Below are 26,405 nucleotides of genomic sequence, written 5' to 3' on the forward strand. Positions count from 1 at the left end.
TCGTGATGTTATTACAAGCTGTTGTTTTTGTCAGCCCTTGACAATTTTTTTTGTTCAAATACAAAAATAAAAAAACAATTATCAGGGCAGTGGACAACTGATGAGCACATCTGCCTCACAGCTCTGAGCATCGAGGTTCAAATCCGGTTTCCACCGAATTCCCAGAACCACAGGGGGTGGGTTAAATGAATCATTGGTGCGAAGAAGGCGAAGCTTGATTTACGAGTTGTTTCTCTCGTTTTCTTTGTGTAACGTCACGCGCTCCCCTCAATAATTATTCTTGAATTAGTGCCCAACCTACGTAAGTCCCGACCGAGTACGACAATCACTACTTTAGTGTCCTCAAACATCCTTCGTTCAGTCTTGGTGTCTCGGTGCACGTCGAAGGCTTTTAGGACTCGCTAGTCCGGTTTAGCTTAGCTCGGTAGCCGCCGAACAGATACACGTTTGTGCATTGAGATCATCGCAAAATATCGCTCACCACAGATCAAGTGTGTCAATCATTCACACGTAGCTATGTTATGCAAGCGAAGAACTGCTAATTCATTTATATGAGACATGTATTGAAAATCAAATATAGGGCATACCTTCGTGCAAACATATGTGTTCCGGTTGATATTAGATGGATTCAGTTGATCATACAATCTTCCACAAAGTTTGATCCATCGAAGACATTTTTCGTACTGAGTCTTCGGTTTTGGAAAGGGTACGAATTGAACTCCACCAACTAGCTTTTCAGTATACCTGTCGTCAATATTACAAAGTCCGTGACTATACCTCTTAACCATTTTTTGTTAAAGAACCCAAATACGCGATAAAATGCTAACAAAAGCTATACTGGACCATGTAACGTTGTCTGAGGTAACGGCGGACGCCAAAAGGGGGAGTGGTTTATGCAGACCTCTGGCCTCTGATTGGTCAGTGACGCTGATGACGCAATTTCTACAGAGGGGTCAATTGCTTCTGTCACCGCAAGAACCGTTACACCGAATTTGGTGCTGTCTGTTTTTTGATCTAACTCCAAAATGCGTAATTTCAAAGCATCGTCTTATAAGGTCGTCGGAAGAGTTTCACGACAATGTATTCTCATTAACTCAGTTGGCTTTTGACGAGAGAAGCCACGCCCTGAACTGGTTGTTACCGCTTGAAATATGAAAGTGATTACGCATGGCTCAAATTTAATGGATTCCCGTTATCATTACGGTAACATTTTCGCCGACTGCGTTCAAATAAAAGTGTTGATTGTTGTACACAATCCGCATGGGACAAAAAGTGATACTGTGCACATGCTGCATTTACATCTTGCACACTGCGAATATGCATGGTAAGGGGAGGGAAAGTCCTACTTGAGATCACTTCTAATAAAACTTAAAAGAAGGAGAGAAAGTGGGAATATTAAAAAAAAAAAAGTTTCCGCTAAAATGTCAGGGAAATCCTACTCATACCCATATGACCTTTACTAAAGGTTAGACATCCCACACTTATCACCACATTTTTCCACGTGGTTACTTCTGATTCTCCTCTTCACGTGTATAAAAAGTAATCAATTATGTTGTATAGGTTATGCGTCACAATGTTTTGCCATTTTTAATCTCAAGAGAAAAAAAAATATCAATTTAACAGGGGGTGTGTTGACTTTCTATAACTACAATATATGTGGGAATTAAAGATTGTGTGATTGGCAATGTTTTTATTTAAAAAATGTTTTAAATAACAATGGGTAAGCACTCTACGAAAGCTCATAAGATTATTAATAAACTTCACACTTAATGGAGTATTTGAACCCTGTTGCCTCAGAATTTGCGTCCCAAAAATGAAATAATATAAAATATTCACTGTGTGACAACGACGCGAGGACGACGCAGATAAAAAAAACAGAACGTCAGGCAGTTTATCTGAAACACTTCAGAGCACAGTTCATGTATTTGAAATACTTTACATCATATTTACACGCCATCCTTCATTTACTTACCAAGCATCTGGAAAATATTCACAATGCGTCAACTTTTTTCTTTTTTTTACTTCTTAATATGTTTATGATTGAAAGGCCAAATTATCCAAAAATAGGTGTCAAGCTTGAGACATATAAAAAAAAAACAACTTTAAACTGTAATTTCTACCAAAGGTACACCAACAGAAATTGAGTATGAATATTAAATGTGGTTTTGTGGGTAGACAACAAAGAAAAAGTATTCCATTATGGAATAACGCAGTAATGACAACAGTGTGCAAAAAGTGAAGCCCTGTGAATAATTTCCCGATACCCTTTTTGCTAACTTGCTTTTTACACATCAGGAATAAAAAAAAAAAAAAAAAATGGATTGTATGAAAGATAAAAATGACCCAACCAACAAAACGGATGCTAAGCAGACTGTTCCTGGAGCTGAATACCCCCCTCGGGACTGTACTCGGCCCACTGACATTTACATCAGATTCAAGCTTAAATAATGCAATATGATGACGGCGAAGTGACTCTCCCCACTCTGTTATTTTTCAAGATTAGGAACTGAGGGGTCCCTTAACAAGACCCTGCTCTTTGCGCATCACCGGCGCGTGGATGCTGCAGTCCCGAGCCTCGCAGAAACCCGGAATACCGGATATTCCCACCATTCCGTTGATTCCCAGGGGACCCGGGAACCCGCGGGGGCCGCGTGGACCCTCCATGCCGTTTCTGGCTACGCCGGGCTCGCCTGGAAAACCTGGGAAAACAAGAAAAAGTGGTCTTCACCCACCATCTGGGCTATGAGCTGGCCACAAGTGTCCACCTTGCTGCATTTACTTTGGATTGACTGAATCATACGATTTGTGTAAAATGGTATCATTCATCATTTTTTTCCATCAGATTAAATCAATTATCCATTTTTCAACAAGGTGGAATAGTATGTGATATTCTTAGCCGATTAATGGCTTATTGCAGTCAATTGGAGTCAATGAATGACTTTTTTATTTTAAGAAATGGCGATGCGCTTTGCTGACCATAGAGAAAAGGTACACTTTAACAGGTGGAACTCAAAATATATTAGAAAACAAATTTTCATGTTGTTTTCCAAATTGTGCATTGATGCCAATGGAATTATTGATTTAAAAAAAAAAAAAAAACAAATTGATGTTTGATGCAAATGACAAGAATTGATGAACACCAATAGATTGATGCCTCGGTTCTCGACCACAATGCGTTCCAGAAAACGGATTGAGAAGTGATTTGTTCGAAAACCAAATCGATGCTTCTCATTACAATGAATGGAAAAAGAAATAATGCGTTTTTAGCCTAAAAAATTGGGCTTTTTAAGAGCATTTTTTTGTAGCTTTTCCTGATAATAAACTGCATCGTAGAAATACATGTATAGTTTAAAGTGGGACTGACATCCCTATAAATATTCTAAAATAGATATTGTAATGAAAAATACATATAACAGTATTCACTTCAATGTCTATACGAAAAAAAAAAAAGTGAGCGGAAAGCGCGTCATCCATGCACAAAGTTGCGCAATTGAGTGTCCCTCGACATCCAAGTGGTCGCCATATTAGTCACGTCCTCTGTCCTTGACGTCATCGTCACTTCCGCCGTTGAAAATGAGCAGTGCCTGCTACTATGGAAGCGGAACAACAGATACACTTGCATTTTTTCGACGCCCCTTCTGACACCGAAGCTCTTTTTGAAAAGGACACCACCACACAACCGAGTGACGTTACCGAGGCAATATTACACTATTGTTTCGAGCCATATTCTCCCCAAACAATTTTTTTTTTTTTGTAGCTCTATGCGCACATCAACACATTTCATACGCGGATCTTTTGCTACGTTATGAGAGAGACCGATTACGTGGTCCGCACCAAACAATTTTTTTTTTTCGGAGCTGTATACACACCTATCTGTTATTTGGAACCCACAAAGCTCTCGTCCTCTGCACACGTGCAATTCATTTTTCATAACGAACAGGGTCTCTTTCAAACTTATGAAGGGTAATTCCATTCTCCCGAGTGTTCAAGCAATGTCCAGCAATTCAATGAGCCAGCATTTTGGCTAACACGAAGGAACAACGAGCTACTTTCCCGGAGGTAAAACTAATGGAAACAAGTGAGTCCACGAGGGGGGCGCCGCTGTCCTTTACATCACTTCCTGTTTTTCTCAAAAACAAAGAGGATTTTTATGGCGGGAGTTACAAAAAGCTGTATACGTCAAAATCATGTTTTGTGGTGAAAAAACACACGGGACCAAATTGGCTGTGGGTTTTTCATTAATAATATACCAAAAATCATCCGTTTGACGACACTTGACCTTTAAATACTTTATATAATAAAATAATTTAAGAAATATATTTATTTTTGCTTAAAATGTATGCTTTTGTAGAAGAGTACGCTAGGGTGGGAGTGCATTGTCGTATCTGTAGCGACTCGGCCCCGACCAAAAGTGCAGAATAACTTTAAACAAGCAACTTGCCTTCTTTGGAGCCATTATTGGGGGTTAATACGGTCGTCCTCCATAAGAAGAAAAACAACAGTCACTACCGGGACACGTCTGTGTATAGAGGCTGCGTTATACAGAATAAGAAAAGTGCGCTGGTTGCGTTGCGTTCAAGTACCGTTTTTGTTCGAAAACAGAAGCGAAAATAAAAAAAAAAAAATCTAAAAATTTTCATTCAAAAACCGATTTCTTCGAAAACGGGGACGCTCGAGGCCCGGGGCTTTACTGTAGTTTGTTTGGATGGCTACTGCCCCATTTGCCCCCTCCTTTTATACAGCACTGCCCACCAGCAGTCCTTCACCACTGCTTTCAATTTCAATCAACGAAGAAATGATCTCACCTGGAACCCCTTGGGGTCCATCAAGTCCCGGGAAGCCTTTCCCTGGATCGCCTGCAACTCCTTTAGGACCCTTTTTGCCTGCTCAAAAAGGCACTGATCAGGTTCCACAGATAAATGGAAAATGATTTATTTAAATGAAAAAAAAAAAAAATCTTGAAAGGACGGACGGACCTTGTTCACCCTGCGCTCCTTTCTCTCCCTCCAGGCCTCGGTCTCCTTGAACTCCGCGGGCTCCCTTGGCTCCAGCTTTGCCTGCTTTTCCCTATAAGATATGGAACAAAAAGCATGTGTCACGTTATGATATTTTAATCTATCACAAAGAATGAATGGACCCGCAAACCTCTGAAGTGAAAAATATAGAAAACGTCAATAAAACAATCCATCCATTTTCTTTTGCCGCTTATCCTCACGGGGGTCGCAGGGAGTGCTGGAGCCTATCCCAGCTGTCAGCGGGCAGGAGGCGGGGTACGCCCTGAACTGGTTGCCAGCCAATCGCAGGGCAGATAGAAACAAAACCAGTCGCACTCACAATCACACCTACGGACAATTTGGAGTGTATGATTAATGTTGCATGTTTTTGGGATATGGGCGGAAACCGGAGTACCCGGAGAAAACCCACAAAGCCACAAGGAGAACATGCAAACTCCACACAGGCGGGGCCGGCATTTGAACCCTGATCCTCAAAACTGTGTAGTAACAATCTAATCAGTTATTCCACTGAGCTCAGTCATTCATTCTCCAAGTCGCTTGTCCTCACAAGGGTCGCAGGAGAGGGTCTATCCCAGCAAACATTGTTCAAAAGGCAGACTACATCCTTAACTGGTTGTGAGGCAGTCACAGGGCACATATTGACACCATCACTGAAGGGGAATCGATCCCACGCTCAATGCTCCAAAGTCAGGCGTGTGTACCACTACACCATCAGTGACTAGGTACTAATAATGTTGAATTTCAGATAAAACTTTTTGCTAAATCCATCCGTTAATCTATAACCCTGTCGCTATCAACACAAAACTCTTACGGTTTTGCCGGCTGGTCCAGCGGGTCCTTTGGCTCCAGGCGGTCCGATGAGCATCCGGTTGTTGATGGGGCAGCCCTGCGAGCACTTGGACCGGATGGAGGCTGCGTACTGCGAGATCTGAGCCGTGACCACGCCGCGGCACAGCTGCAGCACCTGCTCGTCCGACAGGCCGGGACCCTGAAGGCAACGTTTGGTCACACACCCACACACGTGACGAAAATGCCTCCTCTAAACCGGTCCGCACTCCCTTAATTGGCAAAATCTTGAGATCTTCTCACTGTTATTATTTACGATATGCTCTCAATTTATCGTCCTCACCCATTTTTTTTAAGGCAATAAAAACATCATGAACCTTTTTGGTTATATCTTGCAATATGATCCATAATGGAGCAGACTTTTGCCTTTGTTTCAGTTTATGTCAGCGGTCGTCAAACACCTTTCCAGCACCGTGAAGTATCTTGGCCTCGATTGTTTACAAAAATTCCGAAATCACTCACGATGGGCCCCTGCAAGCCTCTCGGTCCAGCTTGGCCTCTGACGCCAGGGTCTCCGAGGAGACCGCGACCTCCTCGGGTCCCCGGCACACCGGGAGCACCCTCGGGGCCGGAATTGCCTGGTTGACCCAATCCACCTTTTGGACCACGCTGGAAAGACAAAGAGAGAAAAAAAATATTGTGAGGTGACAAACAATTATACTTTTATTCTTGCAGGATGAGGAGAAATTTTATGGAAGTATATATGGAAAGCCGTTTGAACATTACATGTGCCTGACATCGAGCTTAATTAATCCAATTCACCACACAAGAACACCAACTGTCTTAAAAGTAACATGCACACTAGTAGGAAAACTTTGGCATACTAGTAAGACAACAACGTGTTACAAGCAAGGCAAAAACGTGAACATTTTGGTTTCCGCGACATCAGGATGAGGTCACGGAAACAAACCTGTCCTTTGTCTCCACGGTCGCCAATCGCACCCTGCAAACAGAAACCAAAGTCACGGGAGAAAATGTGATGTGTAAATGTTTTACAGCAAATAATAATAATAATAATAATAAAAAAAATACCTTCTGTCCTTTTTGACCCTTTACACCTGTCCTCCCCTTTGCACCCTGCATTTGAAAGTGAGAAAAAAATGAGAAAATACAGTAGTTAAAGGGCCACTGACAGGAAAAGCATGATTTTTAGTATGTTACTAATGAAAAAAAAGGCAGCCTGAATAGACCCATCCGTTTTTTCCCACCACACAACATGATTTTTACGTATTTGGCTTTTCGTAACTCCCGCCGTGAAAATCCTTTCGAGGGATTTGTTTTGGAGAAGAAGCAGGAAGTGACGTTATCAGCAGACGCCCACTCAGGCGGCCTTGTGTGTTTATACCAGTTTTACCTGCGGGAAGGTAGCGCTTTGTTCCTTTGTGTTACCCAAAATGTCGGCTTGTTGTATTGTTGGATATTGTTCGAACACTTGGGAGGATGGATTCACTCTTCACACTTTTCCAAAAGACCCGGTTTGTCGTGAAAAATGGATTGCAAATGGCGCAATGGACAAGAGATTTGTGGGTTCCAAATGACAGTTAGATGTTCATTGAGCTATTAAAAAAAATAATAGTGGGGGGACGTAGTCCTCTCAGAACGTAACAAAAGATCCACGTACATAAGTCAGGGCTGCTAAATGTGTCAATGTGTGTGTCGGCGCCACGCCCGCTGATCACGGCTCCGGCCAGGGTGACCCATCGCGGCGCCGAGCTGGGCCACTTTACGGTGTTGTCGTTGCTCACGGCTGAGTATACTACATACTGTCGGGGAGTCTGTTGATAGTTAGAAGGGATCCGCATATCATCTAAATATGGCTCAAAACAATAGGGCAATATTGCCCCGGTCACACTCTTATTCGAAAAGAGCTTCCGTGTCAGAAGGGACGTGGGAAAAATGGGAAAATCTTACCATACCATAGCAGGTGCCACTACGTGTTTTAAATGGCGAATGTCCCAGTGTGACGTCTGCTGATGACGTTGCAGGCAATATGGCTACCACTTGGATGTCGGGTGAGACTTCCACAACTTTGCGCATGGATGACTCTTTGCTCATATTTATTTTTTCATTTAGACATTGAAGTGACTAATGGGAGAACCCGTAGCTCAGTGGTTAGAGCATTGGTTTGCTAAACCAGGGGTTGTGAGTTTGTATCTCACTGGGGCCGCCACACCCCGAGCGGGGTTGTGACAGGAAGGGCGTCCGGCGTAAAAACTGTGCCAAACAAATATGAGCGTTCATCTGAGATGTCACGCTGTGGCGACGCCTAATGGGACAAGCCGAAAGAAACTTACATTGAAGTGAATAATGTTATATGTATTTTTCATGTATATTTATAGGCATGACAGTGGCTTTTTAAGAATGTCTTTAAGAGTGAGTTAACCGAGCAGAGTCATCAGCAGTATGTTAATATTTATACTGATAACAAGAACTACTGTATCAGGAAGACCAGCATGCGCTTGACGCTAGTGAAGATAAGCTGGAAATAAAATGTATGAATTTTTATAGCACCTATAAAAAAAAAAACAAAGGACTTGAACTATATGTTTATCTTTGAGTTCTGTAAAAAGAACTAAATGAGTAAGTACAGTAAAGTAAGAAAATAAATTAAATGCAAATTACAAAATGCAAATCACATTTTTCTACTGATATGTCAAAAAAATCCAGGCGGCACGGTGGCTCAGCTGATAAATTGTTGGCCTCACAGTTCTGAGGTCCCGGGTTCAATCCCGGACCCACCTGTGTGGAGTTTGCACATTGTCATGCATGCACTCCGGTTTCCTCCCACATTCCAAAAACATGCAACATTAATTGGACCCTCTAAATTGCCCCTAGGTGTGATTGTGAGTGCGAATGGTTGTTTGTCTCTATGTGCCCTGCGATTGGCTGGTAACCAGTTCAGGGTCCTGCCAGTTGACAGCTGGGATAGGCTCCAGCATTCCCCATGACCCTCGTGAGGATAAGTGGCGAAGAAAACAGATGGATGGATGGGAAATCCACTCTTTCCCTCCCTCTTTTTGTGTCCTAATTAATGGCGCATATAATGTTACTTGGGATCCAATTGTTATCTTATCGGTACGACATTGGCTTTAATATTAACATATTCACATGACAAAACCGCTCGCTTCTCTCATCGTAATTCAAATGGACGACACTGTTGTTGCCGTCGGCCACGTGCTGGAATTCAATTTAGGCGTTCTTGAGCACCCCCAAAAATGGGCGAGAAACACTTCTGGGAGGAAGTACTAAACGGTCAATAAATGGAACTCGGAGAACTGGTCTCACCGTGTCGCCGTCGGGTCCGGTCTCACCTTTGGGCCCCTGCAGAACACAAGAAACAAACACACATAGACATCATGATAAGTTGTATTGAAATCGAGTAGTTGTCAGTGTTGTGAAGCAAGTACTCACAATGGGTCCCGGTAGGCCATTTGGTCCTGGCTTTCCTGGGATCCCAGCGTCTCCTTGCTCTCCGCTAAGACCCTGATAGAAAGACAAAGATTTTTTTTTTTAAATTCATATCTAAATAATGGCACACGTGTACAAAATTTGAATGTGGATATGAACCTAGACAATGAAGTTGGACAAAAGTATCACACAGTAAACCCAAACAAAGTGAAAAGAAGGAAATATACAGACAAAAGTATTGGGCCACCTAAAGGAATCAATGAGAAGAAAATATGGATTTTGGAGATGTGTTGGGACCCCTACAAGAAGTTCAAAAGGAATGATGGATGTTTGAACAAATATATTTGGACGGCCAGGTGAAAAGAAGAAAATGGAGTGTTTGGAGAAAAGCAGCAGGATGAAAAAAGTAGAAATTGTGCAGTTGTGAAAAAATATTAATTAGATCAGCTGTTGGAAGTAAAAAAAAAAAAAACCAATGGCATTTATTTGGACAAAAGTATATGCGAAAACTACTTCCACATTCGGCAAATCAGGTCAAAGTACTTCCGCCTTGTTGGGGAAAATGAGGAAGGTCACGTGTTCAAGCCACTCGTGGGGGGGTTAGTAGGATTTTAAATAGTTTCCCAGACGTCGCACCCCGCCGCACCATGATCGGCTCCAGCGTCATGGGAATTGCTGGTTGCTGGTCAGGCGGCCCTTTAAATGTCTACAACTTCTACTTTTGTCACCAAGCGACCGTGTCGGTCAAGTGATGTTCCGCATGTAGCAGATAAGGCATCGGGTACGGGAAGTCGAAAAGGATCGGGACACGTCGCGGATGTGAACAAAATGAAAATGTGAAGGGTTGACAATATTAGTGGCACACCGACGGGTTATGTAAAGTTGAAAATGTGGAATTTGGACAAAACTATAGGAATACTCACAGAGGGTGAAAACAAATTGTATAATTTAGACAAAAGAATTGGGACACCAAGGTGAAATCAAAATATAGAATTTGTAAAAAAAATGAAATTAAAAACATTTGGATGCGCACATACTGTAGATAGTTTAAAGACTCACCACGGAGCCCACTCGGCCTCGAGGTCCTCTCGCGCCACGGTCGCCTTTGCTGCCCTGCAACAATCAGCAGAACCTCGTTGGCACCACACTGGACTCAAGCGGCTTAAATAAATTCATATGAATGCATAAAGCGGCTATCACCTTAGCACCGAAGGAGCCTGGATCTCCCATCAATCCTGGGACACCTATGGGACCCTGAAGATACAAACGAGAGGCTCTAGATGCGTTGTGGAAATTTAATAGTATGTACTATAGAATGGGAAAGTGTTTATTTTACCACTATACTGTTGTATTTCATCTTGTGCATCTAACTAGTTATTTAAAAAGACAAACTAATTAAATGTAAAACAATGAATGCTTCAAAAAAATCTAAATAAATGCAGCAAATATTACAAGACTCTGGGTAATGTCAATGCTCACTGGGGCGAATTATCGAAGAGAGCCAGCAATACCTGGCCCCTCCAGGTATAAACAACTCACATCTTCTCCGGGGTCGCCATCACTGCCTGGAATGCCGCTGAGACCTTTGGTGCCCTGACAGAGAGATTTAAAATGTAATATTGGTCCAGCAGAAGACGCTCAATGCATAATCTAAAGTCATGTTTCCATAGAGAAAATTATTGGATCATGTGGGAACTGTTTCAGATTTTTCCAAGACCAAAAAGATACATCTAAGTGGCAAGAACATTTGAAGGTTATCATCTCAGTGACAGTCGCATCTTTTAACGTTTAAAGTGTGCGCAATGTACAATTTTCGACAAATAGTGTCGCTACATTAAAAAGCCAAAAAATGTATGAGAGTAATAATGAAATGAATATCAATGCTTGCTGTCGTCTCCCGTAAACAGGTCCAGAAAGTACTTTACGAAAAAGCTCGGGCATGTTCAGGTAATTTTTCTTGAACCTAAAACTGAAACCAAAATGTAAAGCCACCCGAAACCTTTCTGTCGATGCAAAATTTCCCAAACTTCTCATCTTCAACAGCAATGTTTGAGCATTCTCATAAGATGAGTGAAACTCTTCACTTATACTGAACTGCAACTGTACTTCTCACAAGAGTGAAACCGCCACTGAAATGACTTCATTAAACACTCATTTTGAAACCTACGATTAGTTAACAAGTGAACATTAAACATGAAATCAGTCCACCTATGACCTCACAAATGTCCGCCTGGAAGAATGCCATCCATCCATCCATTTTCTTTGCCGCTTATCCACATAAGGGTTGCGGGAGTGCTGGAGCCGATCCCAGCTGTCAGTGCGCAGGAGGCAGGGTACACCCTGAACTGGTTGCCAGCCAATCGCAGGGCACACAGAGACAGAAAACAGTCGCACTCACAATCACACCTAGGGGCAATTTAGAGTGTCCAATTATTGTTGCGTGTTTTTTGGGATGTGGGAGAAACCCGGAGTGCCCGGAAAAAACCCACGCAGCCACGGGGAGAACATGCAAACTCCACACAGGCGAGGCCGGGGTTGAACCCGTGACCTCTGAAATGTCAGGCCAAAGCTTTACCAGCTGAGCCACCGTGCCGCCATCTGGAATGATGGTTAAAAAAAAAAAAAGTGTTTAGTCTTTACCTTTGGTCCAACCGGGCCATGGCCTCCGGTCTGGCCAGGATAACCCTGAGTGCAAAGAAAAGGGAAATATTCAGACAGAAATATTGAAAAAAAAAAAAAACCACACACACATCTAATGAATACAATTGATTTCCATGTATTAAATTATTAATTATCAATGTGTAGTACTAGCGATACGCAGGCTCCCTCTAGTCGTATGTGAAGGCCTAAACTTCTTAAAAGGGAAACTTCTGAAATAGCTTAAACATTGACATTGTTCAGAATTTTGATTACACTTCTGCATCCAAGCAATTCAAATGCAGGTGTTATAAAACGGAACAGGTGACAGATTCCAGGTAAAAACAGAGTCGGTGCGACGTGTCCTACATTGTAGCCCCTGTCGCCGATGTCTCCTGGGAATCCGGGCGCTCCAGTTTGACCCTGCAGAACAAGCCAAGAGACCCAGTTGTCAAGGGCAACATCTGATGGTCAACAGCATTTAAATTAAACAAGCAAACATCAGACGTAAGCTTGAAATCTTTCATTTTCTTTTTAATCACCTTGTATCCATCTGGTCCTTGAACTCCCATTTTGCCCTCTTCGCCCACAGACCCCTGGGTAGACAAAACAGACAGGATATCTATAAAAGTTGTAAGTAAAAATAAAAACGTGAACCACTTGACGATATAACATTCTTGATATACATGTCTTGAATTTACCTTCGGACCTTTACCTCCTCCTAATCCAGTGGTGCCAGGATCACCGCGAGAACCCTAAAAAAACATAAATACAACTCTACTTTTAATTATTGACCTTTTGACCAATGTCATCTTGATTGACTGATTTTCTTACAGTGTTACCAGGCCTTCCGACCCCTCCTCGCGGTCCCCCCATGCCTGCTTCACCCTGCAAAGACGAAGTGTCAAGTCACCATGTGACCCGGTCAAAACGGTCACAATGTCTTTTAGTGGTTGGGTTCAGGTCCAATCATGTCCTGTTTTGTGAAATGTCAAGAGTTTGTTTCTGCATGTCGAATGGTGAAACTACTAATCGCCCGAATAGCCTTCTTTGCCGTTACAGTTTGTCATTTCATTTATTAGTGTGTGTGCATATTTCTAAGCCCATGTATGATGTCATCTCAATTTGTGCTAGCGTGTTATTTTAGCTAGTCTGCTAGTTAATACAACTGATAGTCCTCATGTGAAGGTGGTTAGTTTGCATTGGTTTAAGTGCTTTTTTGGGGGGAATTTGTATGAAATTACAAACCCCTTTTAGGGACTGAGCTATTTTCATAATGCCCTAATGACCTACAAGATGTCGCTAAAGGCATTGCGTTAGCGGAGGAGTAGCTAGTGTTGCCCTGGTGCTCAGCAGTGAACAAAAATGTGATATAAGATTCCACAAGAGGTCAGTCAGTAGATCCGTTGAGAAACACAAAAATTATGACATTTTGAAGATCCAAATCAACCAGGAAGGTCACAACTTTTTGTTCTTACCAATTGTTTCACCAAAGCCATAATTAGCCCATTTTCCCAATCTTTAAATGGTCACAGCTTTTATGTTATTTGAGCAATTGAGATCATTTAAGTAATATTTTAAAGGATTTTCAAAGTCTTTCCAATGATAGTAGAGTTTTTTTCAATTACACGAGTTTGAAGTTTTATGTAACCATACCTGTCAACTCGTTCGGTTTAGCCGTTGTTTCTACGGATTTTGTGGTGAATCTTACGTATTCGCCCGTATATCACAAATCATACGGATTCTGCAAATTTCTGTTTTGAAGAAAGTTACACATGAATACAATTCTGAACACAGTAATGCCACTAAATACACTTTGATAGTTAAACCTCAGATATTATCATTATGGAGATCTAGAATAAAAATCATTGAAAAACTGTGTTTTTTCCCTCCGTTATTTTGACATATAATTTGCTTTGGTATGTTATTAGGATTTTTTGCTCTCTATAAGGATTTTTTTGATAGTTTATACCGGTTGGCGCTCCGAAAAGTTGACAGGTATGTGTAACATACCTACAAATAGAAAAGTAGTAATTGTTGTTTTTCAACATACATGCTAGTACCCACGTGATTCAGGTGCACCAAACCATTTAACTTTCGGGTAATTGTTACTGTATAAGTGGAGTTTCTAGTATTTTCAAATCTTGGTTTGGGGAAGACTGATGTACACTATTTCATATCTAAACATTTCATAAAGGACACATTGAACATTTAAGCGAGCGAGTCAATGACTAACAGAACGTCACAATAAGTTTGTCCCAGTGGAGTTGCCGTACTTGTGCTGCAGGCTGAACCATTCCGTGGGTGTTTTTGGTAACTCGACGTTGAGTATATTACCTTCAGACCCGGCTCTCCAACCACACCCCGGTCTCCGATATGTCCTGGTTCTCCCTGGTGAAAAAAAAAAAAAGGTAATTTTTCAGCATTGAAAAAAAAGTATTTGGTCGCGCTCTTTACTCACCATGGCACCGAAGAAACCTGAACCTCCGTCTTCACCTTCGGGTCCGGGATCACCCTGAGATCAAAGGACAACCGCAGATACAAACAAAACACTTATTAGTCTCGAATTATTAAGTTTTATCATGCTATTAGCCATGAAGTGGGAGGAAAGTTTATGTTTAAGTACTTGAAAACTCTGTTTTATTTGCTTCTAGATTGAGCTCATATTTACAATATACAGTAATTTCATGTGTGACCCCATTTTATGAAAAGTATCTTGACTACACTTTCTGCATGCCTCAATATCTGAGTTTGTGGGGGGTGGTTGCCATAGCAACACAGGTTAGGGTTAATGTCCCCATCGGTCATTTTAAGTGACTCACCACTGGGCCGGCGTCTCCTCTGCGTCCCGCTACTCCTTTTGTTCCTTTATAACCCTAAAAACGCAAGTCAGTAGTTTATTTGTATTTATTTTGATGTCTTATCGTCATTATTTGAAGTTTTTCACTGGACGGTAACGGTATGTCGATGATGTTGGCGCGTCACCTCTCTGCCTTGATGTCCCGGTGCTCCGGTTTTACCCTGCAGGCCTCTCAAACCCTGACAGGAAGTGAAGACACCAGATTAAGGGTCTTCTGATAAGCGGTTCGAGAAGCCTCCGTCGGGAGGGTTTGGACTCGCGGGTACCTTGGGTCCAGCAAAGCCGGCGAATCCCGGCTCTCCGGGTTCACAGTCGCACTCGGTGGGACCCTCCTCGCCCAGGGCTGCGTTGCCACCAGACTCCTCTGAGGACCCGCTGTCAGGACCTTGGTTGAACGGGACCTGAAACGGTGACATTATTTTTCTCACATGTCTCACGTGTCTGACGTTGTACAAGATGATAACTAAAGACTAGATCTACCAACTCTTGTTTTTGTCTATTGACTACAAGAGTATGTCTATGGTCTACGTCTGTTGGCTACTGACCAAGTCCACTCACTCTCCTTACAGTCTACCATAAATGCAAATTTTATATTCTACAACTTTTTTTTTTAAATATCTGTACCCATATCAGTGGCACTTGCCTCTATTTTACAACCAAACATGTTTGTTTCTTCTTAAGTATTTAGAATATTATGATCACTGACTACTTCTGTGTTTTAGATCTCATTATCCATCCATTTTCTTTGCCGCTTATCCTCCCGAGGGTCGCGGGGAGTGCTGGAGCCTATCCCAGCTGTCAACGGGTAGGAGGCGGGGTACACCCTGATCGGGTCGCCAGCCAATCGCAGGGCACATAGACACAAACAATCGCACTTGCAATCACACCGAGGCGCAATTTAGAGTGTCCAATTAATGTTGCGTGTTTTTGGGATGTGGGAGGAAACAGGAGTTCTCTGAGGAAACCCACGCAGGCACTGGGAGAACATGAAAACTCCAAACAGGCGGGGCCGGGATCAAACCCGGGTCCTCAGAACTGTGAGGCCAACGCTTTACCAGCTGCTCCACCGTGCCACCGATCTCATTATCATTATGGATAATAAAGATGATACTTGTTCATTTTGTATGTTTATTTAATGTTTATTTGTTTTTAAATATTGCTAACAACAATACCAGCTTCTATTTCAACTCTCAATGTGAAAGAAAATCTATATTAATTTTGGTATCATTTCCAATTTACTTTTTTGGGGGGGGCTGATATTAATATCAGCGATAAGAGCCTTTATTTTACCACTTATTTTTCAGTTGTTTTTTTTTTAAAACTACACACCCATCCATTCAATTTTTGTACAGATACTTTTAAAAAATATATCAATACGTTATTGAGGAGACTAGCCTCAACAACTCACTATGATTTTGGTTTCTGTTTAAAAACTATATCTGCATATTTACCGCATGAGTTATACCAACTTCTAGTGTAATTGGTGTCGCAACTTTTGGGAAATACATGATGTGGTATCGCTCATCATTACAGTAGCTGCAAATGACTGTTTTGAATGAACAGGTGCACCTCCCCTCCCCCCCCCAAAAAAAAAAAAAAAATTCTGCATCCATGTCAACCGCCCCTACAAACCACACCAGGGCCTAGTTTGTCACCCACCTTCCTCCGACCCAGTTTGTCCTCCTTAGCGTAGTGCGACTCGGTGGTGGTGATGTAGGGGAATGCGTCCTCTGTGATCATGGTAACCTGTGTGGGGGCGGCCTCGTAGGGGTCGTAGTCGTCCTCCTCGGGATTCTGGTCCTCATCGTAGCCATGAGAAGATTCTGGTGGAGATGACGACGTGTGTTAGTTTTTAGGTTCACTCACCAGTGGCCACCCTGAAAGCCCTTTCACACAGAGATCCTACAAAACAGCCGGAATAGAAGACCCTGTATCCAGATTGTATAGATCCCAGCGAACTATGGAGACTTTTACACATCGTAGATATAAAATAGTGGTGAGATAGCGACAACTACTTTCAAAACAAAAGGGGCGGGACAAACGAGTGTCCAGTATCAAAGATCACAATTGTGTCTCATCTGTCCAGCAACACCACCTCTGTTCCGGATGGAAATTAGGTACCTTTCATACACGACAGTAACCTTTGCCTTTTACACAGTACACACAGAAAAAAACAGTAAATGTTCACGCAGCAACAGAGCATCCTGGAGTAACATCATTTGATCTCCAAAATGTTTTTCACAAAGCAACAATTACTTTGAACACAACTGTCCAAGTCTTGCATATCTGTACCACAACTGCACACAGATAAAAATTAAATGTCAGCTAAAAGAATTCTAAAATAAAAATGCAAATTTAAACACTTAAACCAGGTACAAAGTTTTGGTCATGGTCATGGAACAAATTCAAGTCCCATCTTTTCGTATACCGTAATTTCCGGCCTATAAGCTGCACGTTTTTTCACACCCTTTCAACCCTGTGGCTTATGCGGTGATGCGGCTAATTTGCGCTTTTTTTTTTCCTAACGGCCGCAAGGGGGCACTCGAGCGGAAAACGTAAGAGTGAGACCGGTGGAATATATGTGCCAAGGAAGTGACTTTTACCGGTTACCGTTAGTGCTGCCGTGTCTCAGTGATTTTTATCAGTATGGTTTTTTTTTAACCGGCCCTGTTAGCACGTCGGTGCTAGTGTTAGCGTTAACGCGGCGGCCCAAGTGTTAGCATGACAGCGCTAGTGTTAAACTCTCTGTGTACCATCTTTCTTTGTAAATATCTCGTGTTTCAATGTCAGTTTCAACGTGGGCACTTTTACGCGGCTGCGGCCTATGTATGTACCAAATGGTATTTCCTTTACAAATGTACTGGGTGAGGCTTATAACCAGGTGCGCTCTGTAGGCCGGGAATTCCGGTATATTCGCATTCTTCATCTCCAAAGGATGAACGATTTTTGTACACGTTAAAAGTCATGTGACCGACCTGGCTGGTGGGGCCTCAAGTGGTCATAGCGGTCCAGGATGGAGCCCTCGAAGGTTTGATCCTCACCTGCACATTCAAGCCATAAAGTTAATGAATAAATGAATCCAAAGCATGTGAACAAGATATCCGTCGAGCGTATCGGCTCGGACCCGAGTGGTATCCGGAATATTCTTCCTGGCAGAGAGCGCAGACGACACAAAGCAGCAGGACGAGCAGCGTCCAGGGAGAAGAAACCTGGCAACAAATGCAGGAAACTTGTTAAAATGTCCATTTAGCTCATATTGTTATCCCTTACAATTTATATTGTAGAAAATATTGTGGTTTATCAATATGGGAAAGACTAGGAGTTGCCTACCAGTAAATTCATTGCAAGAAAGAAGAGAAATTTTACAAAGCATGCAGGGAATGCAGAACATTTACTTCCAAGGTTAATTCATCAGTAAAACCGATCATTTTGAGTTTATTTCTCCAGGACATTTTTTTTTCTATTTCACATTTTTGTGTGTGGCTTCAGTAAGTTTCAAACGTGTCTATGCTGACATGCACTGCTTCCACTAAAAACCTGGCTGCAAACAGGGATGAGCTATAGTTTATTCAAGCTCAGATGCATTCGGGAGAATTTTTTTAAAAAAGTAATGAGCGAGTTTCATTCCCATGAAGAAACGGACAACGCAAGAGGAATCAATGGCATTGATTGGGAATGACAAGAGTCAATTGCACGAAAACATTGCCAAAAAAAAAAAAAAAAAACAGGCCCATTTATACAATCCAAAAGCAGCAGTAGATTTTGGACCCCAGATATCTGCATCCATATTTTCCATATTTTGCCGCTGTCATCTTGCCTCACCTCTACAACTTTAAATGAGAAACTTAAGGTTGTGCACCGTTTAAATGCATTAAAAAAAAGATACATATTTTTTCCCCAAGAGAAAGCAGTTATTTTTCATATCACCGGGAAACAATGTGTTTTATATTTCAAATATTTTTGTGGAAGTTGATGCTCATAAAAAAAAACAAAAATCATTTTCAGTATACAGAGTAAATCCCAGAAGGGAAAAAAAGGCAAAATATGTCTTAAATAATTGCAAAATCATTTGCATTTTCTGTAAGTATAGGGGTAAATAAAATTGATTAAAATTTTACATAAATAAACAAACAACAAACAAACAACTATTTTAAAGAAACATTGTCCAGTCACAGAGTGAGAATAAACATCCCACAACTCTTACAGAACAGTTTCACTATTTTTCATGATACATTTTCAATTTCAATTTATGAAATACGTATTGTTTTGGAATGATTAAATATTTACTTCAAATCGCTAAGGTGTCACTTCTCAGATGAAATTAATGGAAAATAGGAATTGAAGAACCTCATGGAAAACAACTAATTTAGCAACTCAACATTCTAGTCCTGCAGCATAATTAATATAAGTTATTATAATATATAATATAATATAGCAACGTGATTATCCCAGAATTGCTGTGCACGTATTGAGATTTTCTGTTGGAAATGTGCATCTATCTTTAAATTATATGAAAAATCGGAATGACCTTAATATAAATAATGTCATGTGCTGAATCTCAGATTAAATTGATGGGTAAGTAAAAATGTAACATTTCAAATAGATTGAGTAAAAGTTACATTTTAATGCGTTAACGTGTTAAGTTGTTGTTGATTAAATAAAACATGAATAAAGACACATATCAAGTCAGCTTACAATCATATTTTTTAAAAAATAGCTGCAATACAATGAGTGCAATCATCACTGCAATAGTTTCCTGGTGCATCTTTCTTGGTCCCCAAACTGACTCAGTAATGGATTGAATTTAAAATTTAAAAGTGAGTTGTTAGCTGAAAATATCAATGCTTGATTTGAAAACAATGTTTTAAATATTACAGTATATTCCCTGTCGGGGGTTTTTTCAAAATGATGTTGAATACTGTTTTATGTTTACATTTCTTGAATACTTAATTAATGATGTGGATAAAGTTTAGTGTAATTAAAAAATAATTAAGAATATTTATTTACAGGTTTTTTTTTAATGAATTAAAAAAAAAACTTAAAAAGGAAGCACATAAACCTTGTTAGACATGTGACATGGAAGCAATGCAGGGTGACCCAGCTGGACCTCAAGGCCAGAGAGGTGAGAGCGTCAAGGATTCGGTCCTTATATACTTCATTTTGTTTTACCAAAACCTATTTGTAAAAATATAGGAACAAAAAATAAATAAATCACTGGACTTATTTATGAATTTTATTTTTTTATATTTTCTGCACTAAAAAATAAATAAAAACTACTTTATTCAGCAGTTATTTTGTCAGTAGTTTATGGAATAAAACACATTTAAGTTCATTTTACTCAAGTACAGAATATACCTGGAAATATTGCAAGGGTCTCCTGATTTTTCTGGTTTAAATAACTCTGGGTGATGCTTTAAAACTGGAATTTCTCCTTCCTATTGGGCTAATAGAGGCGTTTTTTCATCCTATTAATGACTTTAACATGCAATAAAATCTCAAGAGAGACTATTCTTTATTTTGTTGCTTTTTTTTGGTTCTCGTGACATCAATTGACACGTCCCATGTTCTCATCCACTCAATCAGGTCTGCTGGGCGGTCACCAGACCAGACTCTGGCACTCACCTTGTCATTGGAGGCTCCCATGGTCCTGCAAGAGCAAATTCCTCACCAATAAACTCGGTGCTACGTTCAGGAACAAAACACCAAAAAGCGATGCAGTTACAACGGCGGCTCGGCGGCTCCTCACTGCATGATTTCCCGGGGACGGTCGCCCTCCTGGATGCGGGGTATCTCTGGCTCTCTCCAGGAGCCCTCAGGTTCCCAAGAGGCTGGCGGGCCCATCCTGGCATCTCTCGTCCAATACGTCTTCTTCTCAACAGGGTGAGAAATACCTGAGGTTGAGTCTGCAGTCGGACGAATACAAGGAGAAGTAAGACAGACACACAAGACGGAGAGCCTCCGGTGGTCAGGCAGGTGTTTGCAGGTAAAAGCATAAATCATTGGGAATGTTTAATAGTTTAATTTCTTGGAAATGGAGTGAGAAATTGCAACTTTTCAACCAAACACCAATGAAAATGATTCCCTTCACCCCACTCAAAAATAAAGACCTCAATTCAATAGGATGCTAGATGTCATAGTCTTGTAATGCAAACTGCACCTAATTGTATATATATATCTTTTTTTTGCTACAAGATGCAGAATATAGTTTACTTTATACGTGAGCATAAAACGATTGAAGTTCGTGAAATGAAAAAGCACGGCGACCTTTGAACTTTCCTCGGTGTGACACTCCTGTCCAACATTCCGTGGGTTTTGCCGAAAAACTGGCAGCCAATCAGGAGGTGAGGAGGGCAGCACGTGATCACACAACGCTCAACGAAGCAGATACAAATACAGTATTCTTCATTTTTCAATCTCCTTAGTAGCCCGGTACACACTTATATAGAAGTTAAACAAACCTGACACCTGGCTGCGTGGTAGCAAAGCACCACAGGGCATTGCTTCTGAAAAATGGAAAGAAAGAGAGGCCAATAAAGGGGCGTAGAAGAAGAAAAACAAGCGAGGCCAGCTGTTGGCTTGCCTGGTCAAACCGTTGTGGTGCCAGTTTCTTGCCAATTCTTCACTTTGTTGTTTCTATTGTGGCATAAAAGACACTTTACAATCTACAATTATTTAACCAACAAGTTTTCCCCCCATTTCCACGTTTTACCTGGATAAAACTTGTGAAGCTCCGCCTCACACCAAAAATTTATTTTCTTATTGGACGACGTCCGCAACAGCGCAGAAGTGTAGTTTTTTTTTTTTACGGGCGATACCATTGGGCAACACCAGAAATATGTATTGGTAGAAATGCCATGTATTGATATAATACGCTTTGCCGTTGACGAAACAGTACACCTCATGACAATCGGTTAAGAAAAATGAGCAATTTACGATTTAATTTCAGGGTTCGTGTATTATCGACCTTTCAAACATGGCCGCCACATAGCACGTTAGCGTATCTAGTGTTAATTTTATAGTGATGAAAATAAAATATCACAATCCATCCGTTTTCCGAGCCACTTATCTTCAGAATGTTCCCGGGAGTGCCGGAGCCTATCCCGGCCTACTTCGGGCGAAACGCGGACTACACCCTGTACTGGTCGCCAGTCAGTCGCAGGGCACATATCGACACCGTCATTTGAGTTGGAACTGAACCCACGCTGCCTGCACCAAAGTTAGCAGAATATACCACTACACCCAAAATAATAAATTAAACAATTACTGAGATTCGTGTAACCTGAGCTGTAAAAGTCATTAAGCTAAGACAGTTTTTAGTTTATCAACTTGTCGTTACTACCTTGGTAAAAGAGAAGCGGGCACACGGAATAATATGCACTTGGGTCAACAAGTTGCGCCTTCATCCATCCATCCATTTTCTGAGCCGCTTATCCTTACCAGGGTAAATGGAGGGCTGGAGCTTATCACAGGTACTGGGCAGGGGACTGGGTACACCCTGAACTGGTAGCGAGCCAATCGCACGGCACATGGAGACAGACAACAGTCGCACTCACACTCCTACCTAGGGGCAATTTAGTGTCCAATGAATGTATAATTTCGGGATGTGGGAGGAAATCGGAGTGCCGGAGAAAACGCACACAGGCACAGGGAGAACATGCAAACTCCACACAGGCGGGACTGGGATTTGAATCCCGGTTCTCAGAACTGTGAGTCCAACGCTCTTGTTGCGCCTTAAATCAGACAGATAAATACTTAGTTTATGATTATAACTAGTTCAATAGCCATCTCTTAATGTCTACCTGGGGAGGAAAAAAAGCCTTTTTTCTGATTGGATGACATCAAAAATGGCACAGAAGTTTACTTATTTAATGGCCATTATAAACGTATATAACGTGATTCATCAACAGTAGAAAAAAAGAAAGCATTTATATGAATTTATTTGACATTTGTTTAAGACTTTCAAATGTCCAACATTCATCCATCCATTTTCCATACCGCTTACCCTCACTAGAGTGAAAATAAAGTAATAATAATTAAAAAAAAAAAAACAACACAAAAACTTCCACTTGAGAAAGGGTCCATTTTGCTGTTGGAAAACTTTTATTAACATGATTTCTCAGTCGGGAACTGTCCCTCCTTCCTCGCTCCAGTTTCCTTTTCTTTTTCTTCTTGCTGTCTGTCTGTCCTCCGGGGAGCGGGAATGTCTGCAAAATCAGACGTCAGATTAAGAGAACGTCCGGAATGATGATTGACTGAAAAATACGACTTTACCTCTTCCTTTTGCTCTTCTTGCTTTCTCTGTCGCGGCTGCGGTGACGCCTGCTCCGCGATCTGCGGGACTCCGAGGACGAGGACTGACGCTCATCCGACCTACGACTTCCGGAAGCAGATGGGCACGAAATGAACGCGTGGGCTTTCGCTTTTACGGTAAAAAAGAAGCTCAAAGAACCTCTGGGATGTTCCTTCTCTGGCCTCCTCCTCCTCCTTGTCATCCTCTTCGTGTTCTTCCTTCCACTGTCTGGCGAGCTCCTCCGAGTGGACCTGGATGACTTCCCTGATGACCTGTTGTGCAATAAAATTGTTGCGGTCTCACAAAAACCGCTTCTGACTTTCCACCGCGGGGTTTGTACCTCCGTGTAGGACTTCTTGGTGATGTGGACGTTCTTGGCGCGGTAGGACTGCCGCCTCCGCTTGTAGTCCCGCATCTCCGCCATCAGCTCCAGATGGGTCTTGGGTTCGCTCTGTTGTTCAGCTGGGGGAAAAAAAAATAATAATAAAATAATAATAATTATCAAAAAAATCAACCACAAATATGGAGTGACTTATGTCCAGAGGTGACAAAACTAATCACACGTTGTATTTACATAAAAGCACAGCTATTCGTGTCCCCCCCCCAAAAAAAATCTGATTTTTCAAGGTAAAACTTAAAATACACCAAATCTGAAATATACTGAAGAACAAAATGTTTTTTTTAGTAAATTGTAGACATCTGTTTTGATAATTTGACACAAATAATTTTTTTTCCCCCTGATAGCAAGATGCCACAACATGGCAGCACACGACTACTTTTGTCTAATTGAAGCTCCTCAAGACACTTCAACATAGTTCCAAGTTGAACCAAATGACAGCAAACTACTACTTTTGCCCAAGTGCCTCCACTCACTTCAATGTAGTTCCTGGGCCCAAATGTGCAAAGAGCATCTTAAATGAAGCCCCTCAACTTTGTACCTTGGCAACAAGATGCCACAAGCACCAATTTTGTATAAATTAAGCTCCTAAACTCATGTCCACGTTGTTCCTCATCACCAAAATATCTCAATTGAGTTAGAATGTACATTTTTTTTTTTTTTTTAATCAGCAGAGGTTGGGAAAAAAAAAAAAAAAAAAAAAAAAAAAATCAACAACCCTATTTTAACAATGTGAGAAGTAGAAAATACATACCGTAATTTCCGGCCTTTAAGGCGCGACCTTTTTCCATAAGCTTTCAACCCTGCGGCTTATGCGGTGATGTGGCTAATTTGTGCATTTTTTTTCCAACGGCCACAAGGGGGTGCATTTGAGCGGAAAAGGTAAACGTGAGATCGATGGAATATATGTGCCGAGGAAGTGACTTGTACCGGTATGTTTTTTTTTTTTTTTTATAACCAGCCATGTTAGTGCTGTGGTAGTGTGTTGCTGCTGTGTTACTGCCACGTCGCAGTGATTTTTACTGGTATGTTTTTTTTTTTTTTTTTAAACCAGCCCTGTTAGTGCTGCGCTAGTGTTATCACCGGGCTAGAGTGTTTCTGCTGTGTACTGCCGCGTCTCAGTGATTTAGGTATGGTTTTTTTTTTTTATCCGGCTCTGTTTGTCCTGTACTACTGTGTTGCTACTGTTTAGCTGCCGCGGGTGTTTTTTTTTTTTTTTAAACTAGCCCAGTTTGTGCTAACTGTGTTGTTACTATGTTAAGCTAAGCTAAGGTATTAAAACTTTAAAAATGTATTTATGTGTACCGTCTTTCTTTGTAAATATCTCCTGTTTCAATGTGGGTTTCAATGTGGACACTTGCGGCTTTTACACGGGTGCGGCTTATGTATATAGGAAATGGTATTTCCTTTACAAATGTACTGGGTGAGGCTTAAAATCAGGTGCACTCTGTAGGCCAGAAATTACAGAACATGAGTTTTTAAATTTAGAGTACAAAAAACTCTTTAGAAATGTAAATAAGTAATCTTTAGTTAAGTACGCAGTAGAGAATTTGCACTTTTGCTCATCTTGTCTTACCCTTCTTCAGCTTGGACACCAGGTCTACGTACAGCTCATCGTTCCCCGGTGTAGCGGCGTCGGCCTTCTCCTGGTTGAGGACACCGATCGCGTGGTCGTACAGAGCGAGTCGGTCGGCGACGGTGAGGTCGCACACGGCCCGCTTGTGGTTCTGCGGCACGTCAACGGGTTGGTAGGTGTACTGACCTAATGGACCGGGCAGAGATCAGTCCGACGAAGAGAGAGGGTTAAGATCAGGCCTCAGAACTATCAGTTTAAATATTTTAAAAGAAAATGTGTAAAATTGACATTTTCATAGCTTTTATTTAAAAAAAAGTTGTCTGTATGGATGTTGATGTTGTCTGTCCACGCAGCAAGTGTGAAAGTACACTTTTCCATCTGCCTGTTTCCAAAAACTTCTCCGTGAATGAAATTTTGTCACAATTTGGCTAATTTACACGGAGGGGAGATTGGCTGAAGATTCATTACGAGACATATTTTCATTTCTCCCTTAAGTTATAATCGGGTCTACAAATGAAAGTAACATGAATAATGTAGTCTGCGGTCAGAGAGGATATGAAAATAAAAAGGTCAGTCGTACACAAGTGGCTGAACGTTTTTCATAATGGCCACCTAATACTCATACCGAGAGAAGCAAGCAAAACACAAGGCGGATGATGCAAAAAGCTTGTAAAGTGTATTTTTAGTACAACTTTATATTTGTATTATACTCAACATGTACACCGCTTAGTTAGATTGGAGTATGCAAGTGCTCTGCTGCCCTCAAATGGTGAATTGTGCACACCCACGTTTCTCTGAAAGTCATTTGTATGAATTGAACAGTGAAGTAAAAGCACTTGTAGATATCTTGATATGTAGGTAGTTGTGTAAGTTTGGCAGGTATCTATCTACTGGTTCAAATTGAGTGTATAAATGTATCTTTTCTTTGGTGTGAACACAGTACACAGTAATGAGGTTGTAAAATGACATGCAAACAAACCCTCAAACTCCTAGCGATAAATTCAAATCAATATACACATATATACATTGTTTTCCCCCGCAATTTTGCTGTTAGATGAATAGCAAAAATCACCAAATATGCCCCCTGCTCCCGCAAAGTTAATTACTGCCTCTACATGCCACGAGATGGTGGCAAATCTCTACTTTTATGCAAGACAGGGCTATGGCCTGAGCACAAAACAGCAAATACTGGAGTATAGGGAGAAAAAATGTAAATCTATAAATATTAATTTGGGAAAAAGTAGGGGCACCCTGGATGAAAAAACAAGACTAAACATTAATTATAACACCAGTCACTCACTCGTATTTGAAAAATGTACAAGTGTGGTCAGTAATGCCCGCAGATATAAAGTTGCAGGTGTGATTCGGGATGGAAC

General features: G+C 41.2%; 2 protein-coding genes and 1 long non-coding RNA gene across 18 annotated transcripts in view; all 3 read right to left on the reverse strand.

Moving 5' to 3' along the window:
• Positions 1 to 1,685: 1,685 nt before the first annotated feature.
• Positions 1,686 to 22,387, reverse strand: zgc:113232 (uncharacterized protein LOC541546 homolog). Of its 16 annotated transcripts, none has more exons than XM_061820999.1 (31): positions 22,204 to 22,307; positions 21,347 to 21,399; positions 21,232 to 21,269; positions 21,031 to 21,137; positions 20,513 to 20,669; positions 20,389 to 20,429; positions 17,891 to 17,975; positions 17,742 to 17,807; positions 16,426 to 16,589; positions 15,033 to 15,167; positions 14,892 to 14,945; positions 14,729 to 14,782; positions 14,368 to 14,421; positions 14,244 to 14,297; positions 12,741 to 12,794; positions 12,608 to 12,661; positions 12,449 to 12,502; positions 12,276 to 12,329; positions 11,910 to 11,954; positions 10,809 to 10,862; positions 10,470 to 10,523; positions 10,329 to 10,382; positions 9,273 to 9,344; positions 9,147 to 9,182; positions 6,894 to 6,938; positions 6,772 to 6,804; positions 6,324 to 6,470; positions 5,827 to 6,003; positions 4,977 to 5,067; positions 4,806 to 4,883; positions 1,686 to 2,699 (listed from the first exon to the last, which is right to left on the reverse strand). In XM_061820999.1, exons 5-31 carry the CDS (start codon positions 20,613 to 20,615, stop codon positions 2,500 to 2,502), a joined length of 2,112 nt encoding a protein of 703 aa, XP_061676983.1. In that variant the 5' UTR covers positions 20,616 to 20,669; positions 21,031 to 21,137; positions 21,232 to 21,269; positions 21,347 to 21,399; positions 22,204 to 22,307; the 3' UTR covers positions 1,686 to 2,499. The 16 variants fall into 16 exon arrangements, with proteins under 16 accessions (XP_061676983.1, XP_061676985.1, XP_061676984.1 ...); XM_061821001.1 differs by lacking the exon at positions 22,204 to 22,307 and adding an exon at positions 21,476 to 21,514 and having other exon boundaries at positions 21,031 to 21,089; XM_061821000.1 differs by lacking the exon at positions 22,204 to 22,307 and adding an exon at positions 21,476 to 21,502.
• On the reverse strand, positions 4,442 to 4,799 carry LOC133501322 (uncharacterized). The gene is made up of 2 exons (XR_009795156.1): positions 4,584 to 4,799; positions 4,442 to 4,479 (listed from the first exon to the last, which is right to left on the reverse strand). It is a non-coding gene; the product is annotated as an uncharacterized LOC133501322 (long non-coding RNA).
• A 427-nt stretch (positions 22,388 to 22,814) lies between the features above and the next one.
• The window catches only part of snrnp48 (small nuclear ribonucleoprotein 48 (U11/U12)), a 7,287-nt gene continuing 3,696 nt past the window's right edge, over positions 22,815 to 26,405 (reverse strand). The window contains exons 5-9 of the mRNA XM_061819616.1: positions 25,030 to 25,215; positions 23,397 to 23,518; positions 23,216 to 23,328; positions 23,038 to 23,142; positions 22,815 to 22,970 (exon numbers count right to left, since the gene is read on the reverse strand). Of these exons, the coding sequence (XP_061675600.1) occupies positions 22,883 to 22,970; positions 23,038 to 23,142; positions 23,216 to 23,328; positions 23,397 to 23,518; positions 25,030 to 25,215 (614 nt within the window). The 3' untranslated portion in view covers positions 22,815 to 22,882. The remainder of the gene's footprint in view (positions 22,971 to 23,037; positions 23,143 to 23,215; positions 23,329 to 23,396; positions 23,519 to 25,029; positions 25,216 to 26,405) is intronic.

Source organism: Syngnathoides biaculeatus, chromosome 5 (assembly GCF_019802595.1).
Source record: "Syngnathoides biaculeatus isolate LvHL_M chromosome 5, ASM1980259v1, whole genome shotgun sequence".
Classification (NCBI taxonomy): Eukaryota; Metazoa; Chordata; class Actinopteri; order Syngnathiformes; family Syngnathidae; genus Syngnathoides; species Syngnathoides biaculeatus.